Raw genomic sequence first — 19,065 nt, 5'->3', positions numbered from 1 at the left:
ATTTGGTAAAAAGGCAAAAGCAGTAGAAGAAGTTACAAATACTAATCTATTTGTAGGCAGACATAAAAACCTCCAACCCAGTAGACTGCATGTTTTTTTTTTAAGTGCCAATTTCCCTTACAAAAAAAGATTAATCAGCAAGACATTTAGGAAGAGTTTTCTCACTAGATTTAGGAATTATCCGTATATATATTGATGCTGACAGATGGCTGTGATGAACGTTTGCTCTCACAGGACCGTTATGAGCTCCAGTAAGATGGGAACGTCTGTCTCTGTGCGTGCGTGCGTGCATGACCTACCTGCCCAGCTGGTTCCTGGATAGATCCAGGGTCCTGAGCCGAGAGCACTTCCACTTACTGGGGGCAGGGAGTGTGTCAATGTGATTCCCACACAATCTCAACGACACTAGAGCCTGATGGGAGGAGGAGATGTTGTGACTGTACATTCACACTTTCATGTCTGCGTACAGCTGTTTCTCCAGCCAAATGAGCCGCCAGAAGTATGTATGTAAGTATGAGGCAAAACTTGAAAAAGTGTTAAAAGCAGCAGCTTCAGCTCCCAAAAAAGGTGTCTAACAGATATATGCTTACATCATAGACTGGTTGTGTAGTTGGTCGGCGGGCCTCACAGAAATACTATTGTTTTCTACATGTGTTTTAAAACTTAATAAAAACGTCCCTGCTCTGCTCCATTTTTGGGCAAGTAGACAATAGAAGTTATGGATGTGCTGGATGAGCAGAAACAGCATTAGCCCTTTCACTCAGCCTGCCCACTGCGGTATTCCTCCTCCTGTTCTTTATAAGGGTGTATAAACGAAAACCAGAACGACAGGAATACGCACACTTATCCGATCACACGCAGCAGTATTAATACTTTTGTTATCATATTCATTCATGAATTTTGGTTTAAACTATCATTTCTAACCCCTAACTGCACTCTTGGTTCACATACACACCTCCAGTTCAAAGAGATATGAGGGCAACTCCTTCAGGCTGTTGTCAGAGAAGTCCACCTCCTGCAGCTGCGTCCTCCAGGACATGGAGATGGTGTTTGGAAGATTCTCAATGACATTGGAGGAAGCGTTGCATTGCTTCTGCATAGGATGTGATAGGAGAATATCCATTTGGTTATTTTGGATGATATTCATTTAATTCACTTATCATACATCTCATCAGCAACAACGACGAAACCCACTACAGGAGCGAGGTGAACCAGCTGGCCACGTGGTGCATAGACAACAAGCTCTTTCTCAATGTGGAGAAAAAAAAGGAGATTGTTGTCGACTTCAGGAGAAACGACACCCAACACCCCCACCCACAGACCATTGGTGGTACTGCTGTGGAACAGGTGAGCTGCACCCCCCCCACACATTGTTGTTGTGTTTTTATCTTAATGTGTGCATATGTTTAAATGTGTCTGTTGATTGCGTATATATAGGATATACATATTTTATACATATTTGTATATATATTTGTATATTTGTATTATTGTATTCGGGATTGTTGGAAACTTTATTTCGATCTCTCTGTCTATACACACAAACTGAAAGATTGGCATTAAAGTTGACTTTGACTTTGATACATTAAGTTCCAGCAAAACCCCAAACTACAGCATCAGAATCAGCAGATATACCAAACAGGAAGTGGATGACAGCAGTCCAGTTTCTCACCAGAGGACAGGCCCAGGGCTCCGGGAAGCGGCTCAGTTTGTTCCTGCACACATTGAGCAGGATCAGGGACTTCAGACAGTGCAGGACTGCTGTGGGCAGGCTGCTGAGACAATTATCAGACACATCCAGCTCCTCCAGCTTACGCAGACCAATCCAGTTAGTGGCTGACACAGAAGAAAAACAGAACACAGCCGAAGTGAAAATCAACCCTGAAACTGAAAGGCCTTTCAGCTGTTGCCACTGGAAATAGTTTGAATCAGTATTGAAATGGTAATAGTCACTATAATGGAAAATATATGGCAACCTCCATTCATCTGACATGATGTGTTTACATAAATGTACTACCAACATGTTGATTATTACAGCCTTGTAATAAATGAAGAGACCACTGAAAAATGATCGGTCACAAATACAAAATTATTTTGTAAATGATTAGAACATACTGGAAGGAATGTCAAACAGGTCTGTGAGCTGGTTCTTAGCAGCAGAAATTCTCTGGATGTGGGTCAGATGGAGGAGTCCGGGCGGCAGACTGCTGAGCTGGTTCTGGGAGAGATTGATGTGCTGTAACCTGAGCACAGGAGAGAGGGAGGATGTTTATGATACAACCAGCTTCATTTAGGAGTCACTCTTTAATCAGTGTTTGCCCTACTTTTGTAAAAGAGAAAAGCTTAAACACTGACATTTTGATCAATTGTTTGCCCTTTTAGCTTAAGAAAAAGCAGATCAATGAGTTTAATCATGGAGTCCAGTAACAGAATACATTTAAAGACTGGAAGCATAAAATAAAATGAAGCTGGCCCTTTTTATTCAAAGTGTATTAAAGTCAGTGCAAACAACCATGAGAATACAAACTCAGAAGAGCAAGAATCCTGAAGGTACATCAGCTTCAAAAGAGCCAAACTGTTCAAAGTGCTACATACAGAAATGACAAATTGATATTCATCTAATTATTTGTAAATGTTCTGCGATGGTGGATGTGTAGATGTTCTGCTGTCATGATATCAATGGGGAGCTCATTCCATTTTGGAGCCACGATAGAGAGCAGGGAGTTGTGCACAGTGAAGTGCACGTGCTGAAGTGTATAATGGAAGCATTTCCTGAATGTAGGCAGGGCCTGATTTATTCACTACACGGTTCTGCACATGTACAAACAGAACATGAGGCATTGGGTTTTTCAGGAGCAATGAGCATATGGTGGGGGTGCTCCTGCTTCTGTAGCCTGTGTTCAGAATCAGAATAAGAATCAAGTGTATTGCCAGGTACGTTTACACATACAAGGAATTTGCTTTGGTATCTGGTGGTGCAAACATAAACAACCTAGTCCAGTGTTAATCCAGTGTTAGTCTGGACGGCGTTTCCTGTAGCTTCGGTATTTTTGGTGATGAGGTTCCTTCCGTCTCTCTTGATCGCTCTGCTTTGGCTCTTTTATGCCAGCTTTCAGTCTGGCTCTGGTGATACTATATATTTCCTCACCTGACAGAAAAGCAGCTTTTTTGGCTCTGGACAGGGCCCTTCGCTATGACTCCTCAATAACTTGTACAAATGAAATGGTAAACTTGTGAGTATGAGATAATACTTTGTATGTATGAGATAATAACTTGTATGTATAGTAGAAGATAATGACGTATAGCTGCTAGCTGGCAGTGTGTATTTGTCACAGCTGGTGCCATGTGTACCTGGAGCAGAGGACCTGCTGGGAGCTGGCAGCAGCTGGCAGCTCCTTCAGAAGATTGCTGGAAAGATCTAGAGTCTGCAGGCCGATGAGACCCCAGGGCACCACGGAGGGCAAAGCCCCAAGGCTGTTGGAGGACAGATCTAGGTGGGCGATACGTGAGGAGACATCCATGAACCAATCGAGCTCCAACCAGGGCAGCTGCAGACCGCTCCAGCACACAGACACTGCCTGCACACAGCATGGGGGGGGGGGGGGGGGGGTAAACAGGGTGACTAAAATCTTATCAACCTAATTGTAATACATTGTAAAGCTTAGCTTTCTATCACCTGAAGAATATATCGAGGATTAAAAAACTAATGTCACAACAGGACTTAGAAAAGCTTGTCCATGCTTTTATTTTCAGTAGACTCGACTACTGCAATAGTGTATTCACAGGGCTGACAAAACAATCCATCAGAAAGCTGCAGCTGATTCAGAACGCTGCTGCACGTGTCCTCACTGACACTAAAAGAGTGGATCACATCAGTCCGGTTCTGAAATCTTTACATTGGCTTCCAGTCGGCCAAAGAATTGATTTTAAAGTACTATTGCTAGTTTTTAAATCATTACATGGTTTGGGACCAAAGTATATTGATGAACTCCTACACAATTACGAGCCATCAAGGTGCCTCAGGTCTTCTGGGACGGGTCTGCTATCGGCTCCGAGAGTAACAACAAAACATGGAGAGGCAGCATTTAGCTATTATGCCCCGACACTCTGGAACAAACTACCTAAATCATGCACGTCTGCAGAAACGCTTACCATTTTTAAATCGAGACTGAAAGCATATCTCTTCGCCGCTGCTTTTAATTGAGCTGCTCATATTCGAACTACAGTATGCCTTTTAAACATGTTTTGTATACCTGTGGTGTTTATTTTTATTATTTTATTATTTTTGCTTTGTAACGCCTGTTGTAAAATGCCATTATATAATGTGTTTTTACTGTATTTATTCATAAAAAGTCTTTTAATTTGTTTTGTAAAGCACTTTGAATTGTCGCGTACAGAAAAGTGCTATATACAGGGATGCAAACTCATCAGGTATGAAAAAGGTGACAAGGATCCGAGCCCCCCGACCCCACGGAATATCGGCTTTAAAATGAGGAATAACAGAGGATTTTAGCAGTCAGAACAACTGAAGCAGTTAATAATAACAGAAAGCCAAAGAGTCACATCTAATAGAAATATATTTAAGCATTTATTTTAATTGTGGAGCAGTCAGTTTATAATTTTGGCAGGACTGTTGAGCATTTTGAAAATGTATTTTCATGCCTCTGTGCAAGGCTTAGTCTTTCTATCTTTATAGCCAGTGGTGTAAAGTAACTAAGTTCATAAACTCAAGTACTATACTTGGGTACAATTTTTAGATACTTGTACTTTATTTAAGTATTTCAATGTTTTGCTACTTTGTTCTTCTTCTCCTCTACAGTTCAGAGGTAAATGGTGTACTTTTACTCTACTACATGTATTGAATACCTTTAGTTACTTCACAGATGTGGATTAATGATGTGAAATATAATCAAGTGTTAAATCAGACTTTAGTTCCACCTGGAGTAAATTCACAAGCTACCCTGCAGTATACAAAGTCATTCAAACTAGCTGCACCTTTACCAGCTTTGAGAACACTTTAATGATCAATCATTATAAAACATATCATATATATTATTCTGAAATCGACCAATCTGCACAATGACTACTTTTGCTGTTGCTACTTTAACTATATTTTGATGATAATACTTTTCTACTTTTACTTGAGGAACATTTTGAATGCAGGACTTTTACTGTAACAGAGTATTCCTACACTCTGGTACTTCTACTTTTACTCAAGTACAAGATCTGAGTACTTCTACTTTTACTCAAGAACAAGATCCGAGTACTTCTACTTGTACTCAAGTACAAGACCTGAGTACTTCAACTTTTACGGGCCGTCTCCACAGCAGCGTTAAAAAATCTTGAAACGCTTCTGCCCATTCACTTTGAATGGGGTGACGTCACTTTCCCTCACTTTTCGCCGAAATGCATTGTGGGCAGGCGAGCGGAGATTCTCAGGATTTTCAAGATTCAAAGTTGAACAATGTTCAACTTTTGAAGCTGAGGTGGAAGCGGCAGCCAATCAAATCCCGTGTACGCAAATCTGGCAGTTCAAGCTCTAGCCAATCAAACGGCGTGTATGCTGGGAGAGACATACCGCAGGTCATTTCCTCATATTCCAAAAAATGGAGGAGAAATTAGCGGTAGAGAATCAATCACCCGGTGCTTTATGACCAGACCTACCGGGATATAAACCGGAGGAGCCAGGCATGGAGGGAGGTGGCAGAGACAGTGGTATGTTTTCGCCTGTTTTGGGGAGTTTATATCCAGTTTACTTCGGGCTTTTTGGCTTCGTATGTCGCGGGCGGGAGATTCATGTGATTGGTTGATCGCAAAAAAATCCCCAAGCCTCAGATACGCCCACCTCCAAGATTTTTTTAACGCTGCTGTGGAGACGGTCCGTCACTCAAGAACAAGATCTGAGTACTTCTACTTTTACTCAAGTACAAGATACTTATACCACCTCCGTTTATAGGCTATGAAAGAAACTATTTGAAAACGAAGGCTAAAGCTAACGTTAGCAGATAGTGACAATGTATGCTAGTTAGCTAGCTCAACGATTCATTAAATAATATTGCGACAGAAACACTTTTCAGTGCACATCACGCTCTGCTGCTCCGAACACCCCGTTCTAACCAGCGGTCCAGTCTGTGCCACAGTGACTCTGGACCGCACAGTTAATATTAACGAACGCACCGTAGGTAATGTAGCTGCTGAAGCTAGACCCTCATCCCGGAGCAGCAGAGCCTTATTATACATCCATGAGCAGAGCCGACAGGCAGGAAGACTCGAGCACACAGCTCGCGCTTCATTATAATATATAAAAAAAGAACACCATGCGTGTCATGATGGCACATAACAGCTCGCGGCCGCAGATTACTCCGGGTCCCAGACCCCCCCCATACCCCAAAAATATGTTTATTGCAGATCTACATGAATCACACAAACGACCTATTTTGGAATCAAAACGGCGAATTTCGCCGAAAGGTGACAAGTTTGCATCCCTGTATATAAATAAACTTGCCTTGCCTTAGCTGAAAAGTAAACATTTGTGAATGAACTAAGACTTTCATCATATTATTCTTTCAGAGTTTTCAATTTCATGCAGTATTGTCAAGGCTTTTTTTAATTATTAAAGATCCTTTGAAAACAAAAGAAGATGTATTCGTATGTAAATACTGCAATTGGTTTAATATGATATAATTAGGGCTGTCAGTCGATTAAAATATTTAATCGCGATTAATCGCATGATTGTCCATAGTTAATCGCGATTAATCGCAAATTAATCGCACATTTTTAATCTGTTCTAAATGTACCTTAGAGGGATATCTTTCAAGTTTTTAATACTCTTATCAACATATGAGTGGACAAATATGCTTTATATGTTTGTTTATTATCATTTGAACAATGACAAATATTCTCATGAATATTAAACACAACAACCTCTGAACATTACAAATATTCGCCTCAATTCAACCTGGAACCTCTCTCATACAATAATACAATACTGTGTGTGTGTGTGTGTGTGTGTGTGTGTGTGTGTGTGTGTGTGTGTGTGTGTGTGTGTGTGTGTGTGTGTGTGTGTGTGTGTGTGTGTGTGTGTGTGTGTGTGTGTGTGTGTGTGTGTGTGTGTGTGTGGAGACACTGTGATGGATCGTTGGAGCTATGTGCAGCTCAAGGCATATTATGCTCCAACGGGAGCTGCCTGGACGCTGCAATAATGTTGCGCGTACTATCCGTGCTGAGTGTGCTGACTTCTCGTACAATGTCCCACTGTCTGGCTACCTGCATAAAGTCAAGTGCTCGGCGCAGTTGTCGGCGAAATGTCATTGAAACAGCTCCTTATATCCGTTAGCGCAGCTAGCTAGCACCAGATGCTAACAACAACAACACGTAAGGTGTGCCTCGCTCGCGCGAGTCGCGCCACACATACACACTCCCTCCCGGTGCTCCCGATGGCCGGTCCGGGCCTGCCAGTGAGCGTGGAAGTGTGGTCTGCCACAAGCGGGCGGCAGGAGCGGGGCTGTCAGCATCAGCTTGTCGATGGTATTTTAAACTCGATGCGCTCTGAAACTACGGCGGCCGAGGACAAAAAATACACATGCGTTAATCGCGTTAAAATAATTAGTGGCGTTAATTTTTTTTTGCGTTAACGCGTTATTAACGCGTTAACTTGACAGCCCTAGATATAATATATAATATAATTTCAATATTTTACTATCTTTTATAATTAAAATGACTGTTTTCATTCCCATTATGAGTTTTTAATTTACATGATCCATATGCAGCAGAGATCTCATCACAATAATATAACGATACCTTCTATATGGCTATTCTGAGTATTTAGCTGTAAAACGATATTAAGAGTTCCACATTGACACACTCCCTGCCCCCTTACTACCAGAACTTACTGGGGTAAGTGTTAGTGCTCTTGTCTCAGTACCCTCGATCTATCCAGCTGGGCAGGTAGTTCCACTCTGCACACGCACCTCCGCACACACACACACACGCACACGCGCGCCTACCCCTAAGGTTTGACACAATCTGCTGTTAAATATGAGCTCTCCTCTGAATGCCTCACATTTGTTGGTTCCAAAACACATTCTTATTACCACCTTTGTTTCCAGAATACAGACCTTGTCTCCTTCTGTGTTCGTGGTTTCCTGTAGTTTGAGTCTAAGGAGGTGTTTGCTGAAGGCTGGGTGGTCCATCAGGGTGTATGAGGAAAACCCCGCCCCGTTCTGCAGCAGGAAGCAAGATATCTCCTCATTACCTGCAACACAAAACACACAACTCACTTAATATGTTCAAAGTCCCAGTGTTCACTATCTGTCACTGTACTGTTCAATAATTACATGGCCTAAATGTTTTCAACACAGAAACGTATACTTTCTTGCAGTTGTTCAGCATGTGCAGCTATAGTTTTGGATTCCTGTCATTGTGCATGCTGGGTCATTCTAAAACTGTCATGGCTTCCCAGACGAACCCCTATCAGCCAACAATTGGCTTATCAGCACTTTTACTGGTCAGAAGACTTCCCTTACATACCAGAGCTCGCACACATTTCTGCTAACTCCCCGCCCAGAGTCCCTGACGTATTGGACTAGAGATGGGACAAATCTAACCCAATATCCAGGGTATAGTGCGCACCGCCATGGAGGATTGTTGTTGTTAGCCTCTGGTTAGCTAGCTGCGCTAACAGATATAAGGAGCTGTTTCTACAACAAGGTGGAGGAGAGCACTCTCCTGTCAGACTGAGAGGCTCAGTGAACTAAAGGACTCTCTGAGTGTTTAGATAGTTAACTTTAGTCTAAGTTATCTCAGTGGGCCTCAAATAGTTTGGTCACCATTTATGTAAACAAGTGTTTCCAGGGCACACCTTTTTATATGATCATTATAGTTATACAAAATAAGAAAATAAATGAAAAACAGGTATGGAATAATTCAAATTCATACTATAGGACAGTGAAACAAAAATACAGTTTAAAAGGGGAGTGGTTAGTGAAATATGCATAAATAAAATATTTGTACAGTTCTGTTTCATATGGGTTTTGAGAGAGTTTTAAGTGCATTCGACCAAGAAGATACAAACTTGAAGAAAACAGAATCATATAAGTACATCAGGTTTCATAGAGACAACACATTTCAAGTGCTACTCAACTGGCTTTAGATAAGCCAGTCCTTTATTAGTATATAAGTGCTTTGTTAGTAATTCTATCGCTCGAAGTGGAGTCGAAAGAGATGAGTTTTCAGTCTGCGCCGGAAGATGTGTAAGCTTTCTGCTGTCCTGATGTCAATGGGGAGCTCATTCCACCATTTTGGAGCCAGGATAGCAAACCGACGAGTTTTTGCAGATGGGAACTTGGGTCCCCCTCGCAGTGCGGGTGCAGCGAGCCGTTTGGCTGATGCAGAGCGGAGTGCACGTGCTGGGGTGTATGGTTTAACCATGTCCTGGATGTAGGAAGGGCCAGATCCATTCACAGCATGGTACGCAAGTACCATTGTCTTGAAGTGGATTCTAGCAGTTACTGGAAGCCAGTGAAGTGAGCGGAGGAGCGGTGTGGTGTGGGAAAATTTTGGAAGGTTGAAGACCAGACGAGCTGCTGCATATTGAATCCAATCAAGTCCCATCCAATTAACAAAAAAATCACTCTGTCCTGAAGACAGAACCCATGTAACCACTAACCAGGATGACAGTCTGTAACACAGTCAGGAGACCTTTACAAACTGCCCCGCCCCCTCGCACACAGGGGACGGGAGAGAGAGATCTCTCGTCTGGATTGGAAAGATCGAAAATAAGATCGAAAATACATCATAGATGCATTTTGTAGTCGTATTGCATATTAGAAACGGAGTTGGCGAAACTAAAACTGCAATATAATGTTTATGTAGCAATAATACATATGAAATATATTTTTTAAATGTCTCCAGTAGGCCTACCGATAACAAGTCAGATAACGTCGGAGCTTAACGGTACCACTGTCTTTAATAATTCCGGCCCGAGGCCCGTTTAATACCGGGGCTCGGTACCCATCCCTACATGGGGAGAGGCGCAGCATATTGCTAAGGACTAAATACGATGGAGAGTTCTCATCTCAGCCTTATTGCCCATAGGGGATGAAGAGGAGTAAGTAAATAAAGAGGCCGGCGCTCCAGGGTCTGGTTCTGCTGTGCGTTTTCGTGATGTAACGGTAAAAAATTGCAGAATTCCTCCACGGGATGCCATTGTCATTGTACATCACTCAACCCGCGAAATACACACACTCAGTACATAGCTAGACCCACGAATTTGCGGGCCAGGAATTCACGGGCACAGCTGTGTGTGTGTGTGTGTGTGTGTGTGTGTGTGTGTGTGTGTGTGTGTGTGTGTGTGTGTGTGTGTGTGTATTTCGCAGGTTGCTAAATGTTTTGTGCGTGTGTGTTTATGTTGACAAGGAGGTTTAATAACTGTGTGCTACACAAAACGTGCAGTCATTTTCATCGCCGTTCGTAGTAGAGTTGGCAGGGTATTTTTATTTGAACTCTCGTCCCAAAATTATTTTTTATCCTCCCCGACCCTATTTTTTTCGGCCCCGGGACGACGGGACGTCCTTAAGCTCGAGCCCTGTCTCTGTTGTTTGCCGTGCTGGAGGTGCCCCAGTCCTCCACGGGATTTTCTCCCTTTGAGTTGTTATTTGGCAGGAAGCCCCGGGCTGCTTCTCAGGTCGATTAAATAAAATCCTTGCGTCCCTCACAAACACCCACGCCTCTGTTAGTACACATTTACTGACATATACATTTGTATCATCTGTTGTAGACCCAAATAAATAAAATAAAATAAGAACTCATTCTCAAAAAAGATAAACGCCATTCTTAAAATGTATAAACGAAAAAAGCGATCATGAAAATGTTTCCAATAAATGAATAAAATGATTTTTGACCACTTTGTTGTTCAGATATATCACATATTTGTAACTGAATGATGCATTCATTGAAACAAAACACAGTTTAGACTGAGGAGTGAGTCGCGTGAGTTTCATGTGTTTTCTTCAGTCCGCTGGGAAACTCTGCTCTCATGTCAAGAAGCATCAGATCAGTGCATGCACTGCATCGTCCAATCAGTGAGCTATACACAGTAAGGGGGCGGGGAGAGTATCTGAGGATTTCATCGGAGGATGGTCTGGTAGTTCCTCGATTATCGCTCCTCCATTATCGCTCCTCGCTCCTCGCTCCTCCGGCAGAAATAAGCGCCATGGGACATGGGACAAATCAACTTCCGGTGATACAGAGGACCGACGAGCGAGGAAATGAAAATAATCGACCTGAGAAGGTGTTTTGGACCTAGTTAAGAAAAACTGGGAGGAGGGTCCAAGCATCAGTAAAAACGAAATACAGAGCGTTATGGACCTGCGAGCAAAACTCCATTCACTGGGGCAGATATCACGGGAGAATTTGCTCCAGGCTCAGGAACGTCAGCAGCGCCTGTACAACGAGGGTCGAAACGGAGACAATTTTCACCGGGAGATAAAGTGCTTGTATTACTCCCAACCTCTAGCTCTAAACTACTCACCAAGTGGCAAGGACCCTTCGTGGGTAATTCAAAACAACAAATTAGCATTAGCATTACAGACCGGGGTCTGTTGTGGCGACAATCTCTCACTGGGCCAGAGAGCAGACGTAGCTTCGTTGCAAAGGCAGTTTGCCAACGTGTTCTCCCCGCTGCCTGAACACAAGAGGACAATTGTTCAGGCGGAGCTTCAGGCCATGCTAGAGATGGGAGTGATAGAAGAGTCCACCAGTGACTGGTGTTGACCCGTCGTGCTGGTACTTAAGTCCGACGGGTCAATCCAGTTCTGTGTGGACTACCGCAGGGTGAATGAGGTGTCCAAATTCGATGCTTATCCAATGCCCCGGGTCCACGAATTCCTGGATCGGCTAGGCACTGCTCGCTTTTACACGACACTGGATTTAACCAAGGGCTATTGGCAGATTCCCCTTTCTTCAGAGTCTAAAAAACAGCCTTCTCCACTCCGTACGGTTTGTACCAATTTGTCACACTTCCTTTCGGGTTGTTCGGGGCTCCAGCCACCTTCCAGCGGCTCATGGACCGGGTCCTGCGTCCCCACTCTGCATATGCTGCTGCTTACTTGGATGATGTCATCATTCAAAAATCGTAGTAAAATCCTGCTTTTTTAAAATAAGACTATTGGCCAAAACCAAGTCGTATTTATCTTTTAAAGACTTAGAAAGGGTTATTAACGCCTTTGTAACCTCGAGACTGGACTATTGTAACGCTCTGTATGTGGGTATGGACCAGGCCTCAATCAAACGCTTACAGCTAGTCCAAAACGCTGCTGCACATTTGCTGACTGGTCACAAAAAGCGCGACCACATCACCCCTATTCTGGCCTCACTGCACTGGCTTCCAGTTCGGTTCAGAATTGATTTTAAAATCCTTTTATTTGTTTTTAAAGCCCTAAATGGGCTGGCTCCGGCCTATATAACTGAACTGCTCCAGCGCTACACCCCAGCCAGAGCTTTAAGGTCTGCTGACCAGCTGCTGCTGGTAGTGCCCAAGACCAGGCTAAAAACCCGAGGGCACCGAGCCTTCGCAGCAGCTGGCCCTAGGCTCTGGAACACTCTGCCCCTCCATGTGAGGTCGGCCCAGACCCGAGGGGTTTTTAAATCAAAACTAAAAACACACTTCTTCTCTCTGGCTTTCTAGTTAGAGCGGAGCACGACTCCTGACTATTCCGTGTGTTTTATTCTTATTTTGTTTTTTAAGTTATATCTGTTGTAATTTATTGTGTTTTGTAGTAATGTGTACAGCACTTTGGCTCAACCAAAAATCGCTTTTAAATGTGCTTTATAAATAAAACTTGATTTGATTTGATTTGATTCACAGTGAGACATGAGCAGCATATGCAGCAGGTGGGGGCAGTGCTCGAGTCCCTGAGGCAGGCGGGGCTCACGGCCAACCCGAAGAAGTGTGCGGTTGGACGGAGGGAGGTACGGTATCTGGGGTACCACTTGGGCGGCGGGCAGGTGCGGCCACAGATAGAGAAAACAGCCGCCATTTCAGCCTGTCTGGCGCCCAAGACGAAAAAAGAGGTCAGGAGGTTCATGGGGCTGGCCGGCTACTACAGGCGGTTCATCCCATCCTTTTCGGAGCTGACCAGTCGCCTGACCGACCTGACCCGAAAGGGTGCTTCAGATCCGGTCCAGTGGACGGAGCGGTGTCAGCTGGTGTTTGAGAGGGTTAAGAAAGCCCTCTGTGGTAAGCCGCTTCTATACTCTCCTGACTTCTCTCTCCCTTTTGTGTTGCAGACCGATGCCTCGAACAGTGGGGTGGGGGCCGTTTTGTCCCAGCAGGTAGAGGGGGTCGACCGCCTCATACTGTACATTAGCCGTAAGCACGCCCAGAGGGAGGTGAACTACAGTACGGTGGAAAAGGAGTGCCTCGCCATACGGTGGGCGGTCGGCGCCCTGCGTTACTACCTCCTGGGGCGCCCTTTCACCCTCTGGTCGCATGAAGGATGCCACCGCCCGGATCACTCGGTGGTATCTGGCGTTACAGCCTTTCAACTTCAATGTGATCCACAGGCCGGGTAACCGGATGGTCGTGGATGATTTCCTCTCTCGCTCGGGGGAGTCAGATTGAGGCCGGCGGGATCCCGGCCTGAGTCGGGCGGTGGGGGTATGTGGCAGCGGGGTGGGGTAGGGCACCGGCTGCTGGAGTGAAGGGAGTGGCTCGGCCGGAGGCCAGACAGCTGATCAGAATCAGGTAATCAGTCACTGAATAAAAGCATGTGGGAACCTGGTTCTGGTCTGTCTTGCAGTAGGGTGGATCCTAGAAGGACGCCAAAGGACCTGTGAAGGATCCCGCAAGGGCAACGTGTTTTGTGTATGTTTAACAATAAACCCCTCTGTTACACCCAAACCCTGCTCTTTCCGTCCCTCATTGAACCCTGTGTGAGCGGAGAGGCTCACACTTAGGCCCAATCCCAAACCGCCCCCTACACCCTACCCCTACACACTACCCCTCCGTTTGCGCGTTCGCGCGGAGGGTCCGCCACATTAAGTGCTGTTCCAAACCAACGAGTGTGGAGCGGTGTGGAGGGGGAGTGGGCTATCAAGCCCTCAAACAGCGAGTCTGCAGCGGTGCTGACTGGAGACCGGTCTCTACCTGACCGGAGTCACGCTGTGTGTGTCCGTCAGGAAACACGCTGTTTACAAACAGTTCCAGCAAACATCCACTGATAAATTGCGATGTTAACAACCTTTAACTTAGGATCATACCTGTGGTTAGTCTAGAAAAAGGTAAATGTGTGCATTTTATTATAAAGTTGTGTATATTTACAGACTGTTGCAAAAACTAAGAAGCTTATAAACATCAGGTTTAAAACTAAAAAAGCTTTACAAAAAAGTAACACAATTAGAGATGTTTGGAGTTTTATTTGAGTTATTAATTTACATTTTTTGTCTAAGAGATGCTGATCTGAAACCGTTGTTACATACTGTACAGTTACGGCATTTCCTGTTTCTGCCGGAGAGAGGGGAGGCCGTCCCAAAGCTTGCCGCTGTATTTACTCCCTCCATCTGACAGGAGGGAGCCTCGTTGGGCTGCGAGTGTGGCTACAGACGGAGTTCACTCCGTCACGGAGGGGTAGGGTCGAGGGAGTGGTTTGGGATTGGGCCTTAGTTTTGATGGCATCTAGATTTTAGACAATGTTTTGTGATTACAGGAGGGTCTTCCAGGGTCTTTGGATAGAAGTGTAATTGCTGTACAGACTGTAAAGACCCCTGAGGCTAATTTGTAGTACAGGATATTGGAATAAAAAAATGAAATTTGATTCATTGATTTCATTTGAGCAGTAATGTGTCCTTTTCATTACTTTATAATCACGTAATAAATATACAAGTGTAAATTAGATTGTATTTCTGCATGACAAATGTAAACATAAAAACAGACATGATCTCTTCAAAAATGTTTCAGTGCATAATCAGGTTGTCTTGGCTCCTTAAATAGACGCAGAGAACCAACCACCACCCAGCAATTCAAGTGTAAAAGTGTGTATCAGGATGAGTACACACATGCTTTCCATTTTGCTAATTATGTTTCTTCCCTTCCTCCGGCCGCTGACACTGAAATTGATCAAGGTGTGCAATCATTATGTTAACCATCTAAAAGGGATACTCAGAGGAGACAAAGGGGAGTAGAATAGGAGTAACAGAAATAGTACAAATGTGGTATTTATTTTCCAACTGTATTTGTGTCGGGAATAAAGATGGATTGTTTGTGTATATTACCCTACCTGCTTGTGCAGCAGCATACAGTGGCAGCCCCGTAATGACAGCGAACTCATCGCTGTGTACGGCACAGTCCTTGGTGTCAGCAGCGTAGCCGTGGACCAGCAGCCGCACCACGTCCAGCTGACCTTGCTGGCAGGATGTCGCCAGCATAAAGTTCAACAAGTCTCTCCTCAGACATGGACCTGAGAGGTAGCCTAGAGATTAGTGTGAGGACTCTTCATCAACCAGCACACACACTGCAGGGCTTCCTTTAGTCCAACAGACCATTTCAAATTACCATGCGGAACTGAGCCCATCAGACAGATTATTTACTCCGTGGGGGAAACTTCTGTAGCAATTGGAGTCAGGACTCAAAGAGACACGATGGAGAGCTGGAGCTTTGATGTCAAACACTGATGGTTTATTTGGAGCTTCGGCCGGAGAATTCACAAGACAAGTCAGGAGTCAGAGGTTCTGACTGCACGGTAGAGTTGCCACCATCAATTCTGAAGAACCTTTCTCTCGCAAGACCTTTTAACTGGTTTGCTTGAGAGTAATCAACATTATTTCACTAGATAGCCGAAACAGCTGGGGACACTGAATTACTTGCAGTTGATGCTAATGGCCTCGAAGATTTCACACCTTTCGAGTCATCAAGCCCCGAGAAGGAAGCGTTCCAAATCTCCCCATAACAATAAACTATCTTTGACCGCAAGATGCCCGGTCGTAACAATAAAACCATCTCTGACCTAAAGTTGCTGTGTCATAAACTGGCAACAACAACAAATGGTCAAAACAGCCCCCCTCCTTAAGGGAGATAACAGATGGCCATGGTTGGTCATCTGCGTCAGAGGGCCAAAGGTAAACATCTATGGAAATTATTCCCTGACATACTCAACAATGGTTCTGTCAATGTTGAAAGGAAGGTCAAAAATGATATTATTTTGGTGTGTAAAATACTCAATCTCTATATTTTTTGTAAAATTATATATTCATATTCTACTTACAGTTTGGTATTAAACTGTTTAAAATGTACCAGTGTCATACTCTCCAGCACGCTCAGGTCAAGGTGAGGACATGGTGTGAGTCTTAATCAACAGCAAGGTCATGTTAGGATTATGTGCCATAGTAACACCAGCAAGCGGATTAGATTAACCAAGGAGGAAAACAAATGAATGTTATTAGAAAGTATTTGTCTTTTAAAGAGTCCTGTGTGGTCCGGATGTACTGAATGTTAGTGAAGAGTTGTATGACTCAGTAATTCAACTGAGTCATACAATTCCCATAATTCGACCCCTTTCCATAACTTTATTAGACCCTCACTTTCTGGTTAAAATACATTGCTTGATCAACTGCACACCTCAAGTTTGTAACTCAGGTTTCTTTTTTTTTATATAAGTTTGCATCTCAAAGTCCAGGCTGATATAACCCCGAGGACATCACAAACACATTGTTGGAATTATTTTCAGAGATACAGGGGACATTATATAACTTTTACATTAACATGGTGGATTGTCTCTTTTTAAAATATTGTAAAGTGGTTTGGCATTAACTTTGACAGCAGTAACACTTACACAATGAATATATCATTTAATAAACTTCAGGACATCAACTGGCCTTCGATTCAATGAATGTATTGTATACATGTTACTAATGAAACTAAAGGTTTGCCCTGTTCCATATATCATGAATCTTAAGCTGTTTCTTTTGCTCCTACCAGGGATGGAGTCCAGCAGCTCTTTGACCACGCTGGCGTGGCCGTAGTACGCTGCCAGGATGGCTGGGTTGCTGCTGGATGGTTCCTGAGGTAAAATGATACGGGCTTCTCTCAGGAGGTAAGAGACACTCTGCAGATCACCATGCTGAGAGGCAACACAAAGAAGACCAACCTGTAGGAACACGCACAAACAAAGACACAGATTCATCATTGGAGCAGTCATATGGTGGTTTGCAAGAGTATCAGATTTGTCTGAATCACAAATGATACATAAACAAATGTTTCCATTCAGTGTTTTTATAGAAAGTCATATGCTCTAAAACAGGGGTTCCCAACCCCCGGTCCGCGGGCCGGTACCGGGCCGCGGAGGTGTTACTGCCGGGCCGCGAAATAGCTGTGAGTTTATCGTAATATTTGCAGAATTATAAATATATAAAAATATTTTTTCATAATATCTTTTTCAAAAAGTGTTTAATTTTCGCACCTATGCCACCAGTCATTATTTCATCCAGTAGCTAGTTAAACTTTCACCAGAAAACCGTTGAAAATGGCTTTTATGATGTTCCGAGGGATTCGGCGGCTCAGCCTAAGGTCTCAGCTTCTTGTGCGCACAAGCATGTTACCGGTGCGCCAAGTAGGAAGAGGAGCGCACAGGAGACAACCGTTTGATTGCAGACTGTTATGTTTATGTGGGGAAATGGTGGTGCATACATTATTTGTTGGCCAGGGGTGTAGAGCTATTTGTTTAAGCACCGGATTGGCAAAACAGGAGAGTAAACCAGTCTGCCTTGATCTATGAATTCATGTCTGGGACTCTCACGGTATCTGCTGCCCGCAGCTGTTTTATAGAAGGAACACCTCCTTCACTTCATGAAATGGCTGCAGCATCAGGAGGCAGCGGGACGTATACTCCGCCTCTGAGAAGTGCAGCACCAGCAGGTAAAGAGCTGTGCCTTTTTACGCACCGCCTTCGCTGTGTTTAACTTCTTCAGAACAGCTTAAGAGTGACTGCAGGCTGCTACGTGTTAACCACACACACCTCTACACACACCTCGACACACATCGAACTGCCCGATTACTCCCCCTTTTATTAGTTTTATGAAGGAGATGTCCAGTCAGTCACCAAGGCGCATGATGTGTGTGTATGTGCTCTGCTCAGCTCTGTGTGTTCGGTGTGTTTGTGTCTGTCCGACACCGGCATTTGTTTCCAAATGTTTATGAACAGTAATTTACACACATATGGCTAACTCCATATATGCGGCTGTTCTCAAAATAAATTAGTTTAATCTTAATCTCGATGTAGTGCTAAATGCTGTCGGAGTGCACCGGAACGAACGACACTATCATAATATCTTCTGAAAACAAATGCCAGTGTCACACACACACACACACACACACACACACACACACACACACACACACACACACACACAACACATACACATACACATACACACACACACACACACACACACACACACACACACACACACACACACACACACACACACACACACACACACACACACACACACACACCCTGGCGACCCTCCTTCATAATGCGGCTTCTCCTCGTTTTCCCAGCATTCACTGGATTATCCGTAAATCATATAAACAAAACCAAAACGTTGATTTATCTGTGTTGGTTTAAAAACTGAATAACGTTGGTTTTTTGGTTTTCCGAAAAACCAAAAAACGACACCGGTTCTTTTTTAAACTTTGTTAATATGTTTTGGATGCATATTGTTCTAGTATTTGTTCAGGCTGTTACATACAATTAGTCTCTGTTGCTACCTGCTGGTGAGTAAATATTAAAATCAGTTCAAATTGACAACCGGTCCGCGATTTTTTTTAATGTATCTGCCGGTCCTTGGCACAATAAAGGTTGGGAACCCCTGCTCTAAAAGGTATACTTTCATTGACAAAATTAATTATCCTTCAGTAAATCTTTTAAAGAAAATAAAAAACAGAAAATTGCTGCCTGCATCAGTGTCATCCCCTACACATTAGTATTTGGTAGAGCAGACTTTGGTGAAGTAAAAGCAGGAAGTCTTTGAGGGTAATGTCTAGCAGCTGGGCGCAGTGTTCACAGGGATTTC

The 19,065-nt window shown here is 43.8% G+C and overlaps 1 protein-coding gene across 1 annotated transcript in view; it reads right to left on the bottom strand.

Annotated features, from left to right (window-relative positions):
• The window catches only part of lrrk1 (leucine-rich repeat kinase 1), a 125,227-nt gene that overhangs the window by 55,739 nt on the left and 50,423 nt on the right, over window positions 1–19,065 (bottom strand). Inside the window, exons 4-11 of the mRNA XM_034140950.1 lie at window positions 16,967–17,138; window positions 15,273–15,452; window positions 8,115–8,251; window positions 3,349–3,575; window positions 2,113–2,240; window positions 1,670–1,833; window positions 956–1,093; window positions 300–412 (exon numbers count right to left, since the gene is read on the bottom strand). Coding sequence (XP_033996841.1) covers window positions 300–412; window positions 956–1,093; window positions 1,670–1,833; window positions 2,113–2,240; window positions 3,349–3,575; window positions 8,115–8,251; window positions 15,273–15,452; window positions 16,967–17,138 — 1,259 coding nt within the window. The remainder of the gene's footprint in view (window positions 1–299; window positions 413–955; window positions 1,094–1,669; window positions 1,834–2,112; window positions 2,241–3,348; window positions 3,576–8,114; window positions 8,252–15,272; window positions 15,453–16,966; window positions 17,139–19,065) is intronic.

This window comes from Trematomus bernacchii, unplaced genomic scaffold (genome assembly GCF_902827165.1).
Source record: "Trematomus bernacchii unplaced genomic scaffold, fTreBer1.1, whole genome shotgun sequence".
Taxonomy (NCBI): Eukaryota; Metazoa; Chordata; class Actinopteri; order Perciformes; family Nototheniidae; genus Trematomus; species Trematomus bernacchii.
This window is presented reverse-complemented; position numbering and strand designations above follow the sequence as displayed.